This window comes from Corvus kubaryi, unplaced genomic scaffold (assembly GCF_017639235.1).
Source record: "Corvus kubaryi isolate FWS band 111438036 unplaced genomic scaffold, C.kubaryi_AGA036_p1.0 37398, whole genome shotgun sequence".
Lineage (NCBI taxonomy): Eukaryota > Metazoa > Chordata > Aves > Passeriformes > Corvidae > Corvus > Corvus kubaryi.
This window is the reverse complement of record NW_024581137.1, coordinates 4,038,584-4,059,309: the sequence shown is the minus strand read 5'-3', so window position 1 is coordinate 4,059,309 and position 20,726 is coordinate 4,038,584. Positions and strand designations below refer to the sequence as shown.

The 20,726-nt window shown below is 40.1% G+C and overlaps 1 protein-coding gene across 1 annotated transcript in view; it reads left to right on the top strand.

Annotated features, from left to right (window-relative positions):
- The window catches only part of LOC121671862 (tensin-3-like), an 85,511-nt gene that overhangs the window by 48,182 nt on the left and 16,603 nt on the right, over positions 1-20,726 (top strand). The window contains exons 4-6 of the mRNA XM_042044120.1: positions 4,356-4,397; positions 14,256-14,308; positions 15,072-15,243. Of these exons, the coding sequence (XP_041900054.1) occupies positions 4,356-4,397; positions 14,256-14,308; positions 15,072-15,243 (267 nt within the window). The remainder of the gene's footprint in view (positions 1-4,355; positions 4,398-14,255; positions 14,309-15,071; positions 15,244-20,726) is intronic.

Below are 20,726 nucleotides of genomic sequence, written 5' to 3'. Positions count from 1 at the left end.
GAGCTGAAAACCTGAGGGAAGAGAGAGAGGAGATGCTTAAAGCTGAAATTCTGTTGTGAAGCTATGATATATCAGAGTATCCTGTTGTAATTTCATGAAGATATGGGGGGTGGAGTGTTCAACTCGTAAGCAAAAGCACCTGTGCTGAGATAGGCAGATGCTGATGCAGCTGTAATTTCATGAGAAATTTGGACAGGGAGAGATGGACCAGATGAGGACTTTTGCGCCCAATGGGAAAGGAGAAAACCTCAGTCCCTAGAGATGCTCCCAGAGATAGTCCTAACGATGAAGATGATGAAGACCCTTTGCTCCCAGGGAAGGAGAAGGGCCTCTGTTTTTGTTTCTGAACGGCTCAACCTTAAAATTGTACCCCAAAAAACTTCAAGAGCGGACCCTTGAAAGCAGTTGCGGCAAAAGCTGCAAGTCGGGGAAAGGGACTCACATGCAGGCAGAGAGACTCCTCTTCCTAAATGGACTGAACAATATTTGGAAGTGGGCGGCTGTCTCGTTGTGATAATGTTTTCATAGCATGAGCAAGAAGAGACTTCTCTTTCTAAATGGACTGAACAAGGTTATTATGGAAGTGGTAAACAGACTGAACATCTTATGGGTTGTCTTTTTACATTGTCAGTGGGAGAAGGGAGGAAGGTGGGGGGAGGAGGAGAGCTCTGAAGGTGGTATAATTTTTTTTTTTTTTTTCCCTGTTTTAGGTCTGTTAATAAACTTCTTTATAGTCTTTCAAGTTTGGTGCCTGCTTTGCATTTCTCCTAATTCTTATCTCACAGCAGATAAACAGTCATGAGTATTTTGGACCAAACCACTACATCTCCTCATCATCCCTGCCTGTCCTTCCTAAAGAGCCTGTACCCTTCCATTCCAAAACTCCAGTCATAGGAGTTGCCACAGCCCGTGGCGTAAATCAAATCTCTCCTGATGGGAGAGAGTTTTTAAAGTCCTTGCCAGGAGTTAGTTTGAGAGACAAATGGAGGCTTTCAGCCTTCACTGCTGCTAGATAGTTGTTTATTAAGTCTTATCGGAGAAACAGAGTCACTAGCATGACCCAGACACAGCACAGAGCAGAGAATGCAGGAGAAAGCCTAATTATCAAGATTTACACAGCCTTTTAAAGATAATTTAACCAATGGTTACTAAAAACGTATATTATTTTCACTTTCCTACCAATTATTCAGTTATTACTGAACTATATAACACAGTTATTACTGTGTTATTCAGTAACACAGCCAGGAACTGCGGAATTTTTTGTCCAATTATCCCAAATTACTTTTACTGCAGAATATGGAGTAGTCGAAGAAAAAGAAGGTTTGGAGAACAACAACAATCCTCCATTTTGATGTTTTTTGCTCCTATCTATTTACTACAAAGAGAAGCCCAAAACCTCTAAATTTTTCACCCTGTGACAATCTTACATAGTAGTCTATCACCTAATTCACACCATTGTATTTTCTAGTTCTTGTCTGATAGTTGGCAATTTTTTCCATGGATGAAGGTCAAAACAGTGTTGTTCAGGGGGATAGAAACCCTTCAAAACAGGCAGAGAAATATTCTCTGCACTCTGGGTTCCTACAGGAGTAATCCCAGTATGTTTCCATGATGTCAGTAAGGTCATAAGCATGAACATGTGTTATGCATGTTAGCCATAATATACTGAGTATACTGTTATCATGGTGTTCAGTATCTTAGATTGAGTCAAAGAATAATGACTGCACATGGGGCTAATGAAATGTGATAGGCATCAAATTTCCTATTGTCTCTTACTTCTAGTTTTACATCAGGAAAATAATTCTCCTAATACAGATCACAGTTCCCTCTTGGCAACCTCCTTCTACACATAGTATTAGAAAAAAACACCCCAAAAATGATGTGATGAGATATTTTAATATTTGGTGATGTTTTCCGTGTGAAGTATCACATCTTTTGCCTGTGGCAGTATGTCTTCCATGTGGAAGAGAACTCATAAACTGGAAACAGCAGGCATGAGATGAATAGGGAAGGAGGGAAGGGAGGACTTACACAGTTTCGTTACAGAGATTTTTAAATCAGTTTGGCTGTTCTGGTTAATTTTTTTTTTTTTTTTTGCTTTACTTTTTTCACTTGGATGTCCCATAGATTTGTGTGTGATCTCTTTCAATTTTTTTTTTTTTTTTAGGACTTGAAACCAGAAAGATTTATAATTGGTGAAGCTATCTCTTAGAGTGGTTAGAGTGGTCACCCCATGCCAGTGTAGTAAATAATGATGAAGTTTCAAGAAGAAAGGTCAAGCCTTCACTAGAACTTTAGAAATTTGAAGTTTAAGTCTTCAATCTCAATGGGACTGGTAGTCTTGGTTAAGATCTTTAGCTTGGTTATTTGAATATACTTTCAAAGCCCCTCTTCATATGTGTCCAGTCAGAGACTTGAAGCTGGATCATCCACATCTCAAACAAATGTACCACAGTAGTTAGCCAGTGAAGGAGTTTATTTGTAATTTTAGTCCTACAGCTGATGAATAGGCAGCAGGAGTAGCAGTATTTGGCTTGGGGGCAACCATTTTAAAGCTGTGATGGGAGCATATGGAGACTTGAGTGTACACCCTTATTACATACATACATACATACATACACACACTCTGTGCATATACTGACTCATCTGTTTACCTTAGATGGTTCTTTCAGCACACCTCATTTCAGCACTCTTCCCTTTAAGTCAGAAGAAAAAAGAAACAGTGGGATCCTGCTAGTTGAGATAGTTATGTCAAGCCCTGTGCTGTTAGCACTCTGTGTTTCCTCTCAGTACTAAAGTGGAGAGAGCTATTGCTTCTAGCAGAGTGAGAGAATATGAGACATTTCAGTAGAAGCTTGACAAACTGGAGAGCAAATTCAAAACATTAAAAAAGAAAAGAGAAGAGCTTCTTGCTTCTTATTCCATATTCCACCTGATAGCTACCCTAGAAAACTTCCAGACTATACCAATCCAATTCCAAAATAAACAGACAAAACTCCTTTTAACTGGCACACATTCGGTGTGAACCTCATTTATGTCTCTATACACAATTACACAAATAGGCTATGTAGTTGTTGTGGAAGGGTGGGTGCTGAGTTCAGCTTATGTATGAACTTTCTGGTGAAGGGCCAAAGTGGGCAGTGCGTTTTCCCAAATGCTCTGCTCATGAACCTCATGGAGTCTCTTTGTACGGAGATTTCTAAGTGAATCAAAAACTGTATTTTGTGTGTTTTGCCTTTTTCTGTTTGGGTCTGTATTTTTGCTAAGTAGCAGTGGGTGTGCTTAGACTGTGACATAATAGTAACTAAAGTTATACACATGTTTGTTCTATATATCACCTTTAATCTGCTGAGAAGAACCTTGACGTTTCAAACAATAGGGTTCATGGGTTGAATTAATAGCACTGGTCAGTCTGTATGTTAGTTGTTCTGACTGACAGGTTTGTACTTCCAACACTGTGGAGATTTGATAGCTGACAAGGTAAGTCAAGCTCTTGAGTAAAAAAAAATCAAACAAACTCAAAGCATATTCTCATGGATTAACTGTGAGCCAATCTCACACTGTAAGCATTATGGTTGATGTAGGATGTATGCCCTGGTAAACTGCGTGTGGTTCATTTAACTAAGCAAGGTGTTGCAGGTGTTGTAATTTATACTCTGAAAACCTATAGCTCTTTCCAGTTGAGATTTTTAACTAGAGTCTAGAATCTGGAGTCCAGTGACCTACCAAAAAAAGTTGACAGTTATGAAACTGCCTCTTCAGTTCAAAATGTCTTTCCAACAGCAGGATTTAGAGGCCAATTTTTAGTTGTACCACTTTCAGTTGTACCACTTTTAGTTGTAGGTTTTTTGTAGTAATGAATTGGCTCTTTTCTTTTAAAAGGTTTGTTGTAAATCTCTATTGATACAACTTAGCTTGTTTTAAAGCCTTGAGGAGATTTTTTTTGTAGAGTACTTAGAGAAAATTCTCAGCAGTTCATTTCATTCATATCCACCCAAGTATCTGTTTTCATGAAAAAGCATAAAATGAGAGATTGGGTTAAAATGCAAAAGGGAAGATGTGGTTAGCAATGTACATCTCCATGGACATTATACCTTGGAATAAACACTCTCAGTAGCTGAGTACTGTCATATAAGACCTGAATATACAGGACAATAATGCAAAATTAATTAATTTTCCATATCTGTTTGAAAGGTAGTTTGCTTATTAATACTGTAGAGTGAATATGTACTTCTGAATGATTTTTTTTTGTGTGTGTGTATGTGTGTGTACGCCATTAGGATTGGATTTCTTAGAATGTACTTAAACTATCTGGAGAATTAAAGTCAGTTGTGTTAACTTTTCTCCTTTTGCAGGCTAATAACTCTGAAGTGGTTAAAAATCATGTAAGCAGAAGTGTAAGTAATTCTATTTTATTTATTCATTTTTCTTTTACTTGGCCTGATTTATTTTCCTGCTTGTGGCTGCTTATTTGTATTACATCTTCACAAAGCACTTGTTCCTAGCCATTTTCACAGTACGGACTTTGGTTTCTGTACTGTGTGAAATTAGCTTCTGATTAGGACCATTAGTGTTTTTTTCCACCACTGAATTTTTTCAGGAACAATGAAATGAACTCTGCATTCCTTATTTTTAAATCAAGCAGGGGAGAAATAAAGGGAAATATTATAATCTTCATAGACTGAATTGTATTCAGAGGTGTTCAGAAAGTCAAGAGATACCTTTTTTCAGCAAGTAAAATATTAATTCTTGTATTGTGTTCAATGTGAAATTGATCTTCTAGCTTTTATTTGTTCCAGTTATTATGCCATGTTATTTAAAAAACAAATTAAGTGCCCTTTCCCAACCCTTTATTACTATGGCTGTAGTACTCCTCGTAAAAGTAGTATTAATTACATTTACTGAAGTGCAATAGAACCCAGCTGTCTAATTGATGTAGAAAATTCTGCAAATAGGAAGTGTAGCCCATTTCAATACTGACAGCACTTACAAGTATACTTTTAGCACAATTTCTGTAAAAGAAATAAGACAAAAATGTCAACTTTGGAGCTACCTTTTAACATAGATGTCAAATCTTGTAGATTTTTAAATAAATCATGAGAGATGCCTATAGTTAACTATCTGCTAGTAGGCAACTGTCATACAGGTGTTTGATTTGCCACTGTGAAAATGAGGCTAAAATTTTAAAAGGGACAGAAGAAAGGACTTGCAAGATGCACATGATCTTCACCAATTTATTGTTCAATTTCATACCAGCTCTCTATTGCAATAAATGAGCATCTGTTTCACAGTGTTAGCCCTGTGTGCATTGCATTTATTTTGCTATGCTGTCCATGGTTCAGTGCTGCAGGCTTCTGCTGGTGCCACTCTGTGCAGGGCATGAAGAGTTCTGATCTCTGACTACCTATGTAGACAGGAGATGTTCAAAGAGGTTACATTTGTATTAGCAGTGTAGTTCGTTTACTTTAACTGACAGTAAATGTTTTTCTACAACCAAGTGTATCTCTGTGTTGGATCCATGCTATTATTGACACTGTTTCAGTAAAATTAGAATTATTTCTAATTCTAAAATATATTTGATATTGAGACCAGCTAAAATGCCTAGTGACATGATTGTTTCTCCTTTCAGTTCACTGTTCTCTTCCTTAACTAGACAAATTAACTAAAATTAAAAAATCAGAAAAGAGCAAACTTCTCAGTTATTTGCACGTGAATAATTGGTTCTGACAGCTGCTTATAGTGAAACAAACGTGAAGCAAAATAATGAGATCATTCTCTGATCTAGTTTCTAGTTGGAAGTTTTTAGCATCTTTGTATTACATCTGAATACTTCAGAGGGTTTCCTGTTTCTACTGGTTGTTACACAAGCCAAGATCATGTTTCTTGGCTTTTTTTTCTGTACATGTGATACTTTGTGCACAGCCATTTTGAAAGCAGCTTTAATAGCAAGCAATGTTTTTTCAGCTGTGCCTTTTGTTTTATTGCATTTTGCATTGATTATTATTTGACCATTAGCGAGCTTCCTGAAATTGTTGGTAGTTACTTTCTATGGACCAGTATATTCCAGGAGCAAAGGTTGACATGGATTGAAGTGCAGAAGAAAGGTCCAATCTGAAACACAGATTTCTATTTGGAAAAAAGAGGAGGTGTAAAGCTACAAGGCTAGGTGATTCACAGAATGCTGTCTCCAGACAGTGGGGCTGGATGCAGCCATGAGATGAGGCTTGGATGAGGCTTTTGCAAGTCTGGTTCTGTGACTGCAGCACACATCCCATCTGTGTGGTGCTAATGGGAGCTGCATCCCTTGTCTTTCTGTTCTTTTCCTTCTAAGTTTGTGCCATGCTTGTTCTCCTTTTTTTTATTAACTAAATTGGAAGAGGCTGCTTTAACAGTTTTGTGTCTCTGGGATTTCTTCTCCTTTCTCTCTCTCCTTTGCATATTATTTCATGGCATCTGGTCCAGGAAAGTAAAGCTCTCTTACTTTTTCCTGGCAATGTGTCTGCTAATGGAATATTTCTAGTGTCAGCCCTTACTGCTTTATAAGAAAGCTGTGTGAACATCAGCCAAGACAGTTTGACTTGGTTGTGACACTACCTCGAATACAAAGTTTTGTTAGCTTCATTCTAGTGTTCAGGGTAGCTTTGAGGCATGGATAGCACATTCTTACTTGGGAAATCAGAAGTGCATTTTCTTACATTTAGAGGGCTTCCTCATGCCCTTATGGACCGCAGTGTTATTTTATTCTTAATATTAACGTATTTGAAAGAAATAAATTGAACTTCTTGTTTCAGCCAAAGGCTAGCAGAAATGATTCTGTCACTTTCTATTCAAGAATTGTGTGCATATAATTTTCTGTTAGTTAAGAGGTGCTCTAAATTTGTGGTGAAAGTTTACTTCAGTTTTGATCTCTTGCATCTTAACTAGGTCTGAGAGAAACTCAGGAGATCCACTCTGAAGGCTTTCCCTCTGCCGCCACCTTTTTTCTTTTCTACTCTGCATGTTAACTATCTCTTTACAGGAAATAGAGTGCATACATACAGAAGCTTTGTATTAGGTGCTACTGAGTCGTGCCATACAGTACTTCTGCAGAGCCTCACAATGTGGTGCATGTGAATTAATGCAGAAATCTTTACACTCTGCTATGTCTGTTGTGCTTCGTTACAATGCCTGTGGATAGTACTCATTCAGGAAGCTGTTTCAAAGCTCTAGCATAATTATGAAACTCTGCTACAACTGAAGCTGGAGCATATACATTATTTTAGTCAGTTGAGGCAATCTCCTTACCTAACACTTAATATAGTAATACTTACATATGGATATGTTGGGGTTCCCCCTCCCGGTGTGGGGTCTGGGGGGAAGGGACCCTGGGGTAGAGGCATGGCCTACAGCTTTTCCCTACTCCCTGGTCAATCCTGTTCCCCATTGGTTATTTTGTGTTCCCCTGCACGAGGAGGGCCCTGGTTGTCCTGTGATTGCTCAGTTCTTCGGCAGTCCCCCGGCCATGTGGCTGGAGAGTAAAGATCTCTGAAACATCTATGAAGAATCAGTCCCTATTTCTTTCCACGGGCCCCGCTGTCTAATGCATGTTGCAGGAGACCCCACTGCAACAGATGGTGATGAATGCGGGCTGCATATTGATCCCTGGAGACAGTGACTATGATTTGTGAGTAAACTCTCTGGATTTCTCTTCTTGCTTTTGTTTTGCTGTTCCATAAACTATGGAGGAACCGTGGAAAGACTCATGGCTGTCCAAGCCGCATGGGGACATTTATCTTAAACTTGAAAAGATTCTTGAACAGCAATATGTAAATTTTAGCTTAATTCAGGCTCAAAAAGAACTGAGACACTTCCTGGCATGGTTGTTTAAAACCTTTTTCTACGTTCCTTGGGACTTGATTCTTACCAAAGACTTTTGGAAGAATGTTTGGACATAGTTAATTTCTGAGTCAAAATATATGCCGATGGAAGAATATTTCCGTGAATATTATCTAATTACGGAGACTGTTGAACAATATCAGCTGTGTCCTTGTGAAGGGAAACATGCTTCAGACACCGTGCGGCCTCGGCCACGTGTGCCGAGTGCTCTGCGGGCGGCGGCGAGGCAGTTCCCGTGTGCGGGCGGGCCAGTGCGAGCTGTGGTGGTGGCAGTGGACCCAGGCACAGCGGGAGCAGCGCGATGGAGTGGACCTGGTGGTGCCCACCTGGCCCTGCACAGCGTGTGGTGGAGTGAGCCCCGTGAACGCCCGGCCAAGAGGGGTGGCACACGGGCGATGGCCAGCGGAAATGGTGGTGGAGCAGAGCTGCGCATAGGCAAAACACGCGCCGGAATGGAGTCATTTACAGGGCGCGGGGTGGCCGCCGTGCGGAGGCCCAGCCAAGATGTGGGCGCGATGCCAGGCAGCAGCAGCCCAGCTGTGACCAGAGATGGCGGCAGTGGCGGCGCATGGGGAGCTGAGCAGCGCGGCCTGGCCCGGCCCGTGCGGCCCCGAATGTGACCCCAAGAAGTCGAGACTCTGCGGTGAGAGCACGCAGGCATGGGCAGCCCTGGCAGCTCTGGCAGCTCCAATGTGGGAGCAAGCAAAAGCGAAAGTGAAAGCAGGAGCACAGCGAGACAAAAAACAGCGGTGACATGGAAAAAAGAAAAAATTATCGTAGCTAAGGTTTTAGGAACAGTAAAATGGCATAATATAAAACAAAATTATGGTTTTATAACGAGATGTGACAACAAAGAAGACATATTCATTCATCGTACTGCCATTATGAAGAATAACCCCAAAAAATATACCCCAACTTAGGAGACGGAGAAGTAGTAGAGTTTAAGATTATACAAGGAAGGAAAGGCCCGCAAGCAGCAAATGTTACCGGGCCTGGTGGTGTTTCTGTGAAAGGCAGTATACATGCTGCAAATCGTAGTCATGTCAGACAATATCCCCATTATAAGCAACCCATATAGTCTCCCTTTCCCAATCCTACCTTTCCCTTTTATCCAATATCCTATTATCCCCAGTGTATTCCTAATCCATTTTTTCACCCATGGTTTCCCTCACAAAACCATGCCTTTACCAATTGTTCTCCCAAAAATCCCTTTCCAATGCCGAGTGCGGGATGACAAGGGGGGGTGAAAGAATTAACTATTGTTGTTTAAAGTTTCAACAGGTATAAATGGAAGAAACCCTCTCCTGCCTCAGTTTCCCCACAAAGCATGCTCAGAGAGTCCTGTCTCCCTTCTTCCAGCCCTAAAATGTTCTAGAGAAAAAATCTGCTTGGACATTCAGAGACTCAGGAGTGTGGCTTGTTTTCTTTTGAAATTGTTCTTGTTATCTTATGTTTATCCAGTTGTTTTCAATGTTAAGCTTTAAATCTCTTTTAGTTAAAACAAAAGGGTGAAGTGTTGGGGCTCCCCCCCCGGCGTGGGGTCCGGGGGGAGGGGACCCTGGAGTAGAGGCATGGCCTAAGGGGTTTCCCTACTCCCTGGTCAATCCTGTTCCCCATTGGTTATTTTGTGTTCCCCTGCCCGGGAAGGACCCTGGTTGTCCTGTGATTGCTCAGTTCTTCGGCAGTCCCCCGGCCATGTGGCTGGAGAATAAAGATCTCTGAAACATCTATGAAGAATCAGTCCCTATTTCTTTCCACGGGCCCTGCTGTCTAATGCATGTTGCAGGAGACCCCACTGCAGCATGGATATGTTAATTTTCCCCACAGATTTGTATTGGAACACAGTAATTTGAGTGTTGACAAAACTCTGATTCACGCAGGCAGGTGTGCAAAAGACAGTAGTGCTAATTAGGGCTAGGTTTTAACCTCACAAAGCTTTGTGTGAACTCCTAGTCTTGAGATATTGTAGAACTAAGGCTTCAGAAATACAATTTTCTAAATGTGAGCATGTATACCTGTAAAATTTTACACTAAGTAAGACACAATTATACCTCATGACTTTACATACACTCACTTTTCTTCTAAAGAGTCCTTAGTAGCAAAAATGTGCTATGTGCCTTCTCTCTGTTATGAATTTCAATTTTTTAAGAAAAGACCAAACAATGGATAGACAACCCAACTGTACAAGGAACTTGCAGGCCATGAGCAGGGCTGTTTTCTTGAATCTAAATGAGTGGGAAGATAATCTTCTTGCCTGGTTAGTTTCTTCTTGCCCTGGCAGATTGGTAGATAGAACTCTATATCCAAGGGTCCAACAAACTTGTTAAAACTGAGGCGGATTACAAAGCCCTACAGTGAACTTGTTTGGGGAGCCTGGCAGTTTTGGCTGAAATGTTGTAGGAAATAATCACAGGAGCAGCTTTGCCAGCAGCTAAGAGTCAGGATAGATTTTGGCAGAGAGAAAGCAAGCTGGGATTTATAAGTTCTGCAGACACTTGCAAGGGGCACATCCGTATGGACTCCTGCTGTTACACTACACAAGGGAACAGATCAGGATTTTTATGGACCACAGTATACAAAACAAAACTAAATTTGCTCTCAAACAAATAGCTGCTTGCAGTGGAAATAAATCTCTTCTGTGGAGTCAACTAAAAAATATTTAAAATTAATTTTTAATATTTACTACAGGAATTGATACACAATGGCATAGAAACATTTGTATTCACAAGGCATAAATATTTTCTGCACTTGGAATCATTCTAAAGCCAGAGGCCAAAAGATTATGCAAATTCTGGTTCTCATCCAAAACATCCAACAGGTTTCACTGTGTCAGAAGGAGTTATTATGGTGAGCAGTCCAACAATCAGTGTAGTTCATTGCCCTGTCTTTTTCTGCAGTATGCTGGAGAATATAGAACTGTTACACTGTGCCTTAGAATAGGTTGGAGAATTTCTTCTGATTCCTGTCCATGGCTTGGAGAATGAAAATACATCACAGATCTGGTTCAAATGCATTCAAGTGTCCTGCTGATGAGTCTCTCTATTAATGTTTTTATTTATGCTGTTTGAATGGTGAAAAATCACATGGAAAAAAGTTTCATAAGATGGTTAAAATCTGTGTAAAACCCATGTAATTTTATGCATATTAGCTAATCAAATTCTCTGTTGCTTATAGCAACATTAAAATAGGCACAAATAAAATACTTCTATCTGAAGTAGATCCATATCATTCTTCCAAAATATGTCCTGATACCTTTAAGTCACAGATTCTTCACTGATTTACGTTTCAGATAGTTGTAGTTTCTACTCATTGATCCTTATGCCTGTTAATGCTTTCATTCAAGAAGGAGCCCAGGAGAGAAACAGATGAGCTACGTGAATGCATGCCAGATCTTGTAGCCCTGAGTTTTCAGTAGTGCTGTTCGTCAAAGGAACATATATATGGTTGATGTGCAGCTGATTCAGCTGTTTAGAACAACCCAGTCCTTGAAACCAGGATTTCTTATATTCTGCTGAGAAAACTTTTAAGCAGATACTGTATTATTCTACTAATACTACTGTATGCCAGCAACAGGGGCTTAGGAAAGGCAGTTGATTGATTTTTCATTTGTCTTCCTTAGCCTGTCTTTGATTCTAGTCTCAAAAGGGGCAAGTCAAAATCCTGCCTAGTATTTCTAAGCCCATGTGTGGCCCACATTTTATTTTGGAGTTGGAAACTAGTAGTTCACATATTAGGTTTTTGATTTACTTATTTTTCCAGAGCTGTGTAGTAACTCAGTGGTACTGCAAAAATGCAAATGAATTTGTCTGGGACAAAACTGAACTCCCTTCATCCTTTGTCCTTTTCATACTCTTTCTGATGTCAGAAGCTCTACTACAGAGGACTTTAGCCTATGAAGTATGTAAGCCTACTGAGATATGTAAGCCTACTGCCTGTAACCCAAGTTTCCTTATTCTGTTCTTGGAAAAGTTGAGAATGATCATCTAGCTGAGATAATGACTTTTTTTACAGATACTTCCTTTTTTGCAGGCATTTTTTTTAACATGATTTTCTCCATTTCTTTCTTTGAGAGACAGCCTTTCATCATAGAACAGGGGATGCAGATTTAGCAGAAAGGTTATTTATTTCTTATTCCTTCTGTTTCTGGACTTGTGGAGAAGTTGTCTCAATGCCACCTCTGTGCCCCATGGTGTGAGATGGCCTGTACTATACCTTTGTCATGTTTTTGCTCTGAAGCTGTGAAGCAGCTCAAAGTAAGATTGTAAAGGTATGAGATGCTGTTTCCTGCCTGGGACAAGCGCAAGCCTGCTATTTGAGGCAAGCCAGGTAATCCATAAAGAAATTCACACTCTGTGGTGTCAAAAAAAGGTGAATAAACAGGGCTGATCTCAAAAGTCTGTTTTGTTCAATCTGTGCTTTAGTTTAATTGGACTGCTTGGCCCACTTCCTATGCATGCATTGACAGCAGGCTATACTGTAAACCTTATGTCTAGTGACTGTTGTGACCTGGTGAAAATGATGCAGAATTAAATATAAGACTGTTTCTTAGCTTCTGTATCATGCTTCGCCTGTAGGGGACTCTGAGACGGTTTTGTCTGACAACCTAATTTTTGAGAAAGTTGGCATAACAAACTCTGTGATGAGCCCAGTACTAGGTGCAGGAGCCAACAGTGGTAAAAGAAGCAATACAGAGTGTGTTAAAGGAGAGAGTTGCATGGCTTGAGTTTTTACTGGAAAAGGGCAATGACACAGTACTTTGGATGCAATGAATTTGCTTATTAATACAAATCCGTGACTGGAGAGAAGATGGTTGTCTTTTGAGAAGCAATTGCCTCTACCTGCTAGCTTTCATACAACTGCAGGTAAAATTGACCAAAAGGTTCCTTGCACTTGCTTACATAGAGATAACTTCTTTGTGGTATGGTTTGGAATATAAAAACTACTAACTGAATAAATAGGTGAATAGAAGGTGTTTACTTCTTTGAAAACTGTTCATTGTATGACTGGTTATACTGTCAGGTATACTGGTTATAACAGCATTGCCAGGCAGTCCCAGGGAAGCAGGGGAACAAGAATCTTGGTGAGAAGTTCATGGAAGAAAAATCTCAGGGTGGTCTGTCCTACTCACAGTATATCAAGCAGTAGTTTCACTGAATCTACCCTAGTTACAACTCTAAATTTTTACCCAGGTGTGGTTAAAATACCCCATATGGAGCAGTTTTTCATTGTCGTGCATCTTCTCTACTGCTGTTAGTTGGCAGGAAATGAAAATCATACCTAGTTTTGTGAGATTTTCTGTGTAATAGTCCATTCTGGGATATGCCAGATGGTATTTGCCTTGGAAGATTAGTCAGGTTTTTTGCATTATCCCTCCACTGTGTAGCAAGGCAGAGAACAGTGTTTGTTTGTTTGTTTGTTTTCATTTGGATGGAGATGATTTGCCTTTATGGATGGTATGCCCTGTGCTTCTGAATCCTGTTTGGGGAAACTTGTATTCTGATGGTTTGGTGACACAGCATTCATACAGTAAATATATATCTCATTAATGGTTTTTTTTTGCTAGTGGTTTGCATTATGTTATTGTTCATGTGCTTATACACTGCATGTTACTAGGATTTCTGCTAGTTTATATGGCACAACAGTGTGAAATAGAGAATGATTTTATCACTAACTTTCTTACCAGAGGAAGCTGTTAAGTGTCTGATTATTCAGGTTACAAAACAGTTTAGTCATAAAATTTTTAGTAAATGCAGAAGTACTTCTTAAGCAATGGATATATCTGTGCGACCAACAGAAACCAAGGAGGGGTTCTGTAGGTTTTTTTCTTTTTAAACCTATCCTGGAGCTTAATTCTGAGACAGCTACAATTAGGTGAGACAAACTCTATTACTGTGGATCATGAGGGAGAATATTTTTGCACTTTTTCATTTACAGTTACTATTACTATTACTGAACAAATGGAACTACAAAAATAAACTACTACACAGTAAATTCTCAAGAGTCTGATACAGGAATATATATTTCAATATCGTCATAAGAAAATCAGTTGAGAGGAACTTCCTTTTTGCAGGTTTATACAAAAATACAAGTTTTATATTCTCAAAGCCTGCTGTGTTTTCTCTAATCTTAATGCAGTTACCAAGAAGAGCACTAAAGACTAAGAGTCACAAAAGACTCTTCTGGCAGCAGTGAGTTGGAAGAGGTAGTAGAAAGTTAGACATAACCTGGGCATAACTACAGTGTTTGCATTCAAAACATCCTCTCGTATCCTCTTGTTGTTATAGTCTTCTAAATCATAAACAAGGAAAAAAGCCTGAAACATTGACATCAGTGACAGCAAGTAAGGTTCTGGATTGATAGTTTTGCTTTCTTTGTTCCAGAATTCCAGCAGTGCTTTGAAGAACTCCTCTTTCAGTTGTGACAAAGTATCACGGCAAGTATTTCTTTCATGTTTCATGTAGCAGTGTCATGTGGTGCAGCGGTGGGTTTAGGCTTTGTTATTTGTGGTTGTGATTTTGTGGTTGTGAGTTCAGTCTTCTGCAAGATATGACCTGCTATGCAAGTACCATTTTATAATCCCTTTATGAGAAAACAACTGGGCATATTTACAGAGCTAGTCTTCTGATATTTTATTAAGAAGGACAAAGTTGTGCCCTGGAAAAGAAGAAGTTTAAGTATTTGTAGACTAACCTGTGAAATTAGTTGAATTACACTCATGTCTGTTGTCCTTTGGGACTGGTTTTAGATTCACTTCAGTTTTACTCAGAGCAGGCTTCAAGCTCTGCAGTGTTTTACAGATCACTGGTCAAGCTTCCAATTTGTAAACCATTTGTAGAATTCTACAGAGAGATGTGTACAGACATACGTACATACACATTTTCTATTTGACTCACAAGTTTGTTGTGCTAGTATTTGTCAAATTGCTTGTATTCATTTTGCTGCTTTTGCACATTATTGGTTGCAGAGATTTTTTCACTATAGTTTTGATGTGAAGAATTCTAGTGAAGAATTCCATTTGTGTTCTGAACTGAATACTTTGAGCTCTGGAGGCATTTAATGAGTTGTAATTGTAATGAAATTACTGGAAACATCCGATGCTTGGCTGTAGGAGTTCAAGTTGCAATTTCTTCTCATTAATATGCCATGTTTCTTCTCAGCTGCATTGCTCTGAACTCCCACATCTAATTTCTTCACAGAAGTGCAGACTTTGATCACATTATGGAGGAAGGCTATGAACTTGACCTCACTTACATCACAGAGCGGATTATTGCTGTATCCTTCACTGCTGGTTGTTCTGAGGAAATTTACCTCCACAATCTACAAGAAGTAACACGAATGCTCAAATCCAAACATGGTGATAATTACTTGGTATGTGTAAGATCAGCCATTTGTGATGCATCTTCTTTTGTCATGCAGGAAGACTACCTGAGGTGCACATATACCATTATAAACTGAAAGTCACTCTTTGGTCCATCTTTACAGCCTTGTAAGCAAGTGCAAGATTTTCAGCAGTGTTTTAAGCTGCTAGAAATTGAAAACACTTTTTTTGCTGAGGCAGTGCAGTCTCTGTGGTGATGTGATAACGTAGTCAAATGCTGAAGAATAATTGCACTGACCGTTTTCATTGTTCAAAGCATGCTCTTAAAAGATACACACCCTGCAATGTGAAGTGTGTTCTTCTTTTGTAGCAGTGAGCTTCATCTGGGTTCTCAGGTGGGTGTCTGATAGTCTCTCACCTGTCATGTCTCCACTTGTGAAGGCAACGTGTAAAAGTAAGGTTGCTGTTGTTATGGTCTGTCCAACTCTTTCTCATTATCTTGTTTTAGGTGCATTTTTCCTGCCATTTAGTTTTCTATAGGAAATTAAGCAAATATATAATGAGCTCCATGTGCAGATTTATTTTTTTTAAATTGTGATAACAAGCTGTTAATCTCCTATGCTGTTTTCTGGCTAGTGCCACGGCATGTATTGTCTCAGCTTGTTCTATGAAGGTGAATTTAAAACAAGGCCAATTTTTTTTTACTTTTTTTCTTGTACTGTCTTTTTAGGTAGTGTGTGACTTCAGGAACATGAACTTTACTCACAGTGGAAATCAGTTACTGGAGAGATTCCACTAATGATTTAAACACATTATCTTCTGCTCACAAACTGAGATGTCATAGGTGCATTATGAACCAGACCGAACTTGTGATGTGGACTGATGTCCTCAGCATGCTGCCTTGGTGCCCTTGGCTTCCCTTCCGTCAGGCACTGTGTAGTGGTTTAACTCGAAATCCATTACTTACTTATTTTGCTTCTGTGACATAAGAATTAGGAGAAAGCAAAGTAGGCACAAAACTTTAAAGAATATAAAGAAGTTTATTAACAGAACTAAAAGGAAAAAAAGAAAGGTCAGCATAAACCTTCAGAACACTTCTCCTCCCCCCATGTCTTGGGGTGACTTTATGATGTTGTATCCCATATTGCTGCCCTATGCCCAGAAATTAATTTTGTGCCTTTCTGTGCCTTTAAACTGAGCCTGAGAGGTGGGAGGAAAAACTGAGCAAAACTTCTTCAAAGCAGTTTTCAGCTTGTTCAAGGTCACACAGAGATAAGAGATGGCTCTCTGTGTTCAGCTGCAGCAGCAGAGGGAGAGTGGGGAAAGCACCCTGCTTGCTTTCGGCCAGTTTTTCAGCTCCTTTTTTTCTCCGGAGAGAGACAGAGAGTTGAACTTCTGTTTTCCTGGGACTTCATTTTTTTCCTTTTTTCTCTGCTGGACTGTTTCAACATCAGAATACATCGGGAGGAATTTCCACCGAGGCCTTGGCCCTGGAAGTGGGCCCACCACCCCGTCCCAGCTCCAAGGAGGGGGAGAGAGAGACTATGGAAGGACTCTGAAATTTTCCCAGGTTTTCTCTCTACAGCAAGAGGTTTCATTATTTAGCATTAGGTTGTTTTTTTTTTTTCCCCTGTGTATTTGTTAAATAAATAGTTTTTATCTCTTCCACTTTCCTTCGAGGAAAAAGGTTTTTTTCCCGAACCTGGTGGGGTAGGGGTGGTTTGTAACCTGCCTTCTCTCAGAGGATATATTTCTAAATTTGGCCAAACTGGCACACCCCACCTCTCCTCTCTTCTCCCACTGACAATGTAAAAAGACAAAACTTGGGATTTTTTCCAGTCAGTTTACCACATCTATACTAGTCTTTCTTCAGTTCACTTAGGGAGAGGAGTCTCTTGCTCATGCTATGGAGACATCTCCACAAGAAACAGTTCTCTCATGGCTTCAATGTCACAGCAAGATAGCCGCCTGGGATGGTTCTCTGCTCACATGTGAAAGTCCCTTCCCTTGACTTAGAGCTTTCCCCACAACTGTTTTTGAGGGTTCAATCTTTAGCTAATGGGGTGCCATTTTAAGGATGAGCTGTTCAGAAGCAAAGGTTCTCTTCAGCTATCTCTGGGATCATCTTCATCTCTGGGAACAGAGGTCTTCTTCTCTTTCCCTGGGAGCAATGGTCTTCATCACTAATTTCTTTCTCTGTTCAAGCTTCTTATTAGATCACAGCTACTTCAACATTTGCTTATTTCAGCACAGGTGCCTTTGCTCATGGTTGCAGTTTGAACGCTCCACACCCCCATGCTTTTAATGAAATTACAAAGGGTACTCTGATGCATCATAGTCCATCACCATAGCTTTACAATAGAATTTCAGCTTCTAAGCTTGAAGCATCTCCTCTTTCTCCTCTCTCTGGGCTTCAGCTCTTCCTTCCTCACTGACTTTGGTGTCTCTATGGTGTTTTCTTTACGTGCCTTCACCTTTCCCTTTCCTTTGATTTGTGAGAGGATTGATGTCTGCAGGCTTCATCTGTTCTGAGTAATCTTACAGCACTTGAAGAGTTAGTCTCACCCGGGCCTTGCAGCTGGAGTTCGCTTTTCGCTGTTGGTCACGTAATCTCTGCCGGGCGGCGACTGGAGCTCATTTCAGTGTAGCATTTCATTTCAGCAGCTGCGCTGGCGGGGGGCCTGGCTGAGCAGCGCCGTGGGCCCACCCACATGGAGCAGGGCTGTGGATGGAGCAGGGCTGCGTGGCTCCGGGGTGGCTGTCTCCCAGCTGGCCCAGGCCCACGCCAAGGGCCGACCTGGCCAGGCCGCGCCGTGCTGAGCCTCCCAGTTACCTCTCCGAAAAGCTGGAAGCAAGAGAGCTTTCCCTGGCTATGTTCGTTCTTAAATGTGGATCACAGAGGCATGTCGAGCTTCTTAAATGGCTTAACAGAGTTGTCAATATTCAAACTAGCCAGTTGATTGGTTCTGTCGGGTCTGGAGGAAGCTGTCTGCAGCTCCTTGTAAAAAAATCACTTCCATGGCTGGTGGATTCCTCCTTAACTAAAACCCAAGCCGTGCTAAACCATGTCACACTGGTAGCTTATAAGGCACAAAATAGTAATAGTTTGAAGGTGACCTGTGTGTAAACCCTTATAGGTTCAAAATCAGCTGTTCTCTGGCCTTTTCCATGTGACAACAGTGTAAGCTTGTAGTCTGTCCAGTCAAACCTCACTTAATACTTGTTTGTATTATAAAAATCTGGTATATGGTAAGTCTGGTTTAGTGTCTGGGAAGGATTGTAGTATCTGTCTCTGAGAGGGATTGTAGGCAGTTTCTCTTGCAAAGCTGGGATTTTTTTATCTTTTGTTTTAGTTTTGTTCTATTTATTAATTTATTTTTTAACGGGCACTTTGGAAATGAGCTGTCTTGATAAAAAGAAAGCTTGATGCCATTTACTTCAAATGTGTGTGTGCAAATTTGCAAAATAACCTGACAAAGCACAGCCAGGTTGTAGATTCAGAGAGCTTGTTTTTAAACTATCATTTGTTTCTCATGTTTTGAATACCTCTTCAGCTTGCTCAAGAGGCACATGTATATCAGCAAAGAAAAAAACCCCAAAACCTCCACAAAATGGTATGCAAGTCTGCAGTCCTGCTGAAGTTGATGGGAACAATTCTACTCTTTTATTGGGTCAGGGTCTCAGCTAACAGAACATATACTACAAATCAGCATTTGTCATTTTTTATCTAGTCATTTTCCTTTCACAGCAGTGAAAGGAGTGAGTGCGTTGTTTCCTGTTTGAGTTTGTTATGAAGAGTATGAAAAAACCCCTAAGTACCTAATTTTCTCTAGCAGTAGAGAATTATACTTTGACAGTCTGAGACCAGAGTCCTTTAAGGAGAGATGAAAGCCTGTCAATAGCTTACAGTAAATTTTTCTCTGCTTTGATGTTCTAAAAAAACATATTCCTTGTAGACTTCAGTTCCCAGAAGAAGCATGACTTTTCCAACAGATGAAAATTTAGAAACTGAGATTAATGCTCCTCTTTCTTGTACCGAAATATAACAAAGCAGACCTAGGATATGCCAAAAAGGGACCAAAAAGGATGCAGTTAATCTTCAGATGTGTCACAGTTTAATCCCAACCAGTAACTTGGCCCTGCACAGCTGCTCACTTGCTTCCTCACCAGTGGAATGGGGGAGAGAATCAGAGGAGTACAAGTGAGAAAATACATAAGACAAGCTTAATAGGTTAAACAAAAGCTTTACACACAAGCAAAGCAAAACAAGGAATTATTAATTGCTTTCCATGGGCGGGCAGATGTTCAACCATCCCCAGGACAGCTGGGCTCTGTAATGCATAATGGTGATTTGGGAAGACAAACACCATCGCTCTGAATGTCTCCTCTCCCTCTTTCCTTAGGCCTATATGCTGAGAGTGTCATATGGTATAGAAAATCCCTTTGGTCACTTGGGGTCAGCTGTCTTGGCTGTATCCATTCCCAGCTTCTTGTGCATCCTCAGCCCACTCACTGGTGGGGTGGTGTGAAGGCAGAAAAGCTCTTGAAATGTGTAAGCACTGCCCAACAATAATGAAAACATCCCTGTTTTATCAGCAGCATTTTCAACACAAATCCAAAACACAGCCCCATGTGAGCTCCTGTGAAGAAAATTAACTCTACCCCAGCCAAAAACAACACAGTGGCATCTACTTATACCATATGCTTCTCTTCAAAGACTTCTGTGGTGTCTTGTTTTGTTGTATGCAAAATGTTGGTTCCTGTACCTTCTGATCTCTATTCTGTGCTGTTGGGATTCTTGGAGTATCTCAGTGTGATCACTATAGCTTGACAGGGATTTGGGTACAACAGCATCTTTGAGTTTGGTGTCTGACCCAGCAGTAACAAATACCCATCATGAACAGGACTGTATCCTGACACACAGGAATTTTAAATTGTTATTAAGTTTAAATACAATAACAAAGATGAATAAAAAAGTTTTTGTCAAGTAGCCCTTTTTTTCCTGTGGAAAATTTTAGGTAATTGATTTCTTAATATAGCTTTAGCACTAATTTTAAGAATTCTGTATTGAGATCTGTATTGAGAACTGCACCTCTCTGTTAATTTGTTTTCCAGTTATTGAAGCTAATAGAAAATTACCCAAAAAATGGTGTCACTTATAGAAGACAATATTGGTTTCATTCCTGTTTTACTATTGGTATTTCAGGAAGGATAAGTATAGTGATGTAGTTACTTTAACCTGTTCAGGTTTTGGCTTCTTTGCTTAGACAGCTGATGAGAGCGCTAGTTAACGCAAAAGGGTAATACTTTAGAAGAGTGTTATACTTTAGGAAAGGGTCCTTAAATTGTCCTTGGGTAGCAGTAAGCTGTATAATGGACTTACCTCATATTTACTCTTTCTCATGTTTATGATCTGTTTATTCCATTCTCTCAGTGTAATTAACGAGAATTTTTTTAAATGAGTATGCCATCTGTACATAACTCGGGATGTGAAATTGCCCCACTGTGAAAGAGAATCTGCCTCTGTAGCATT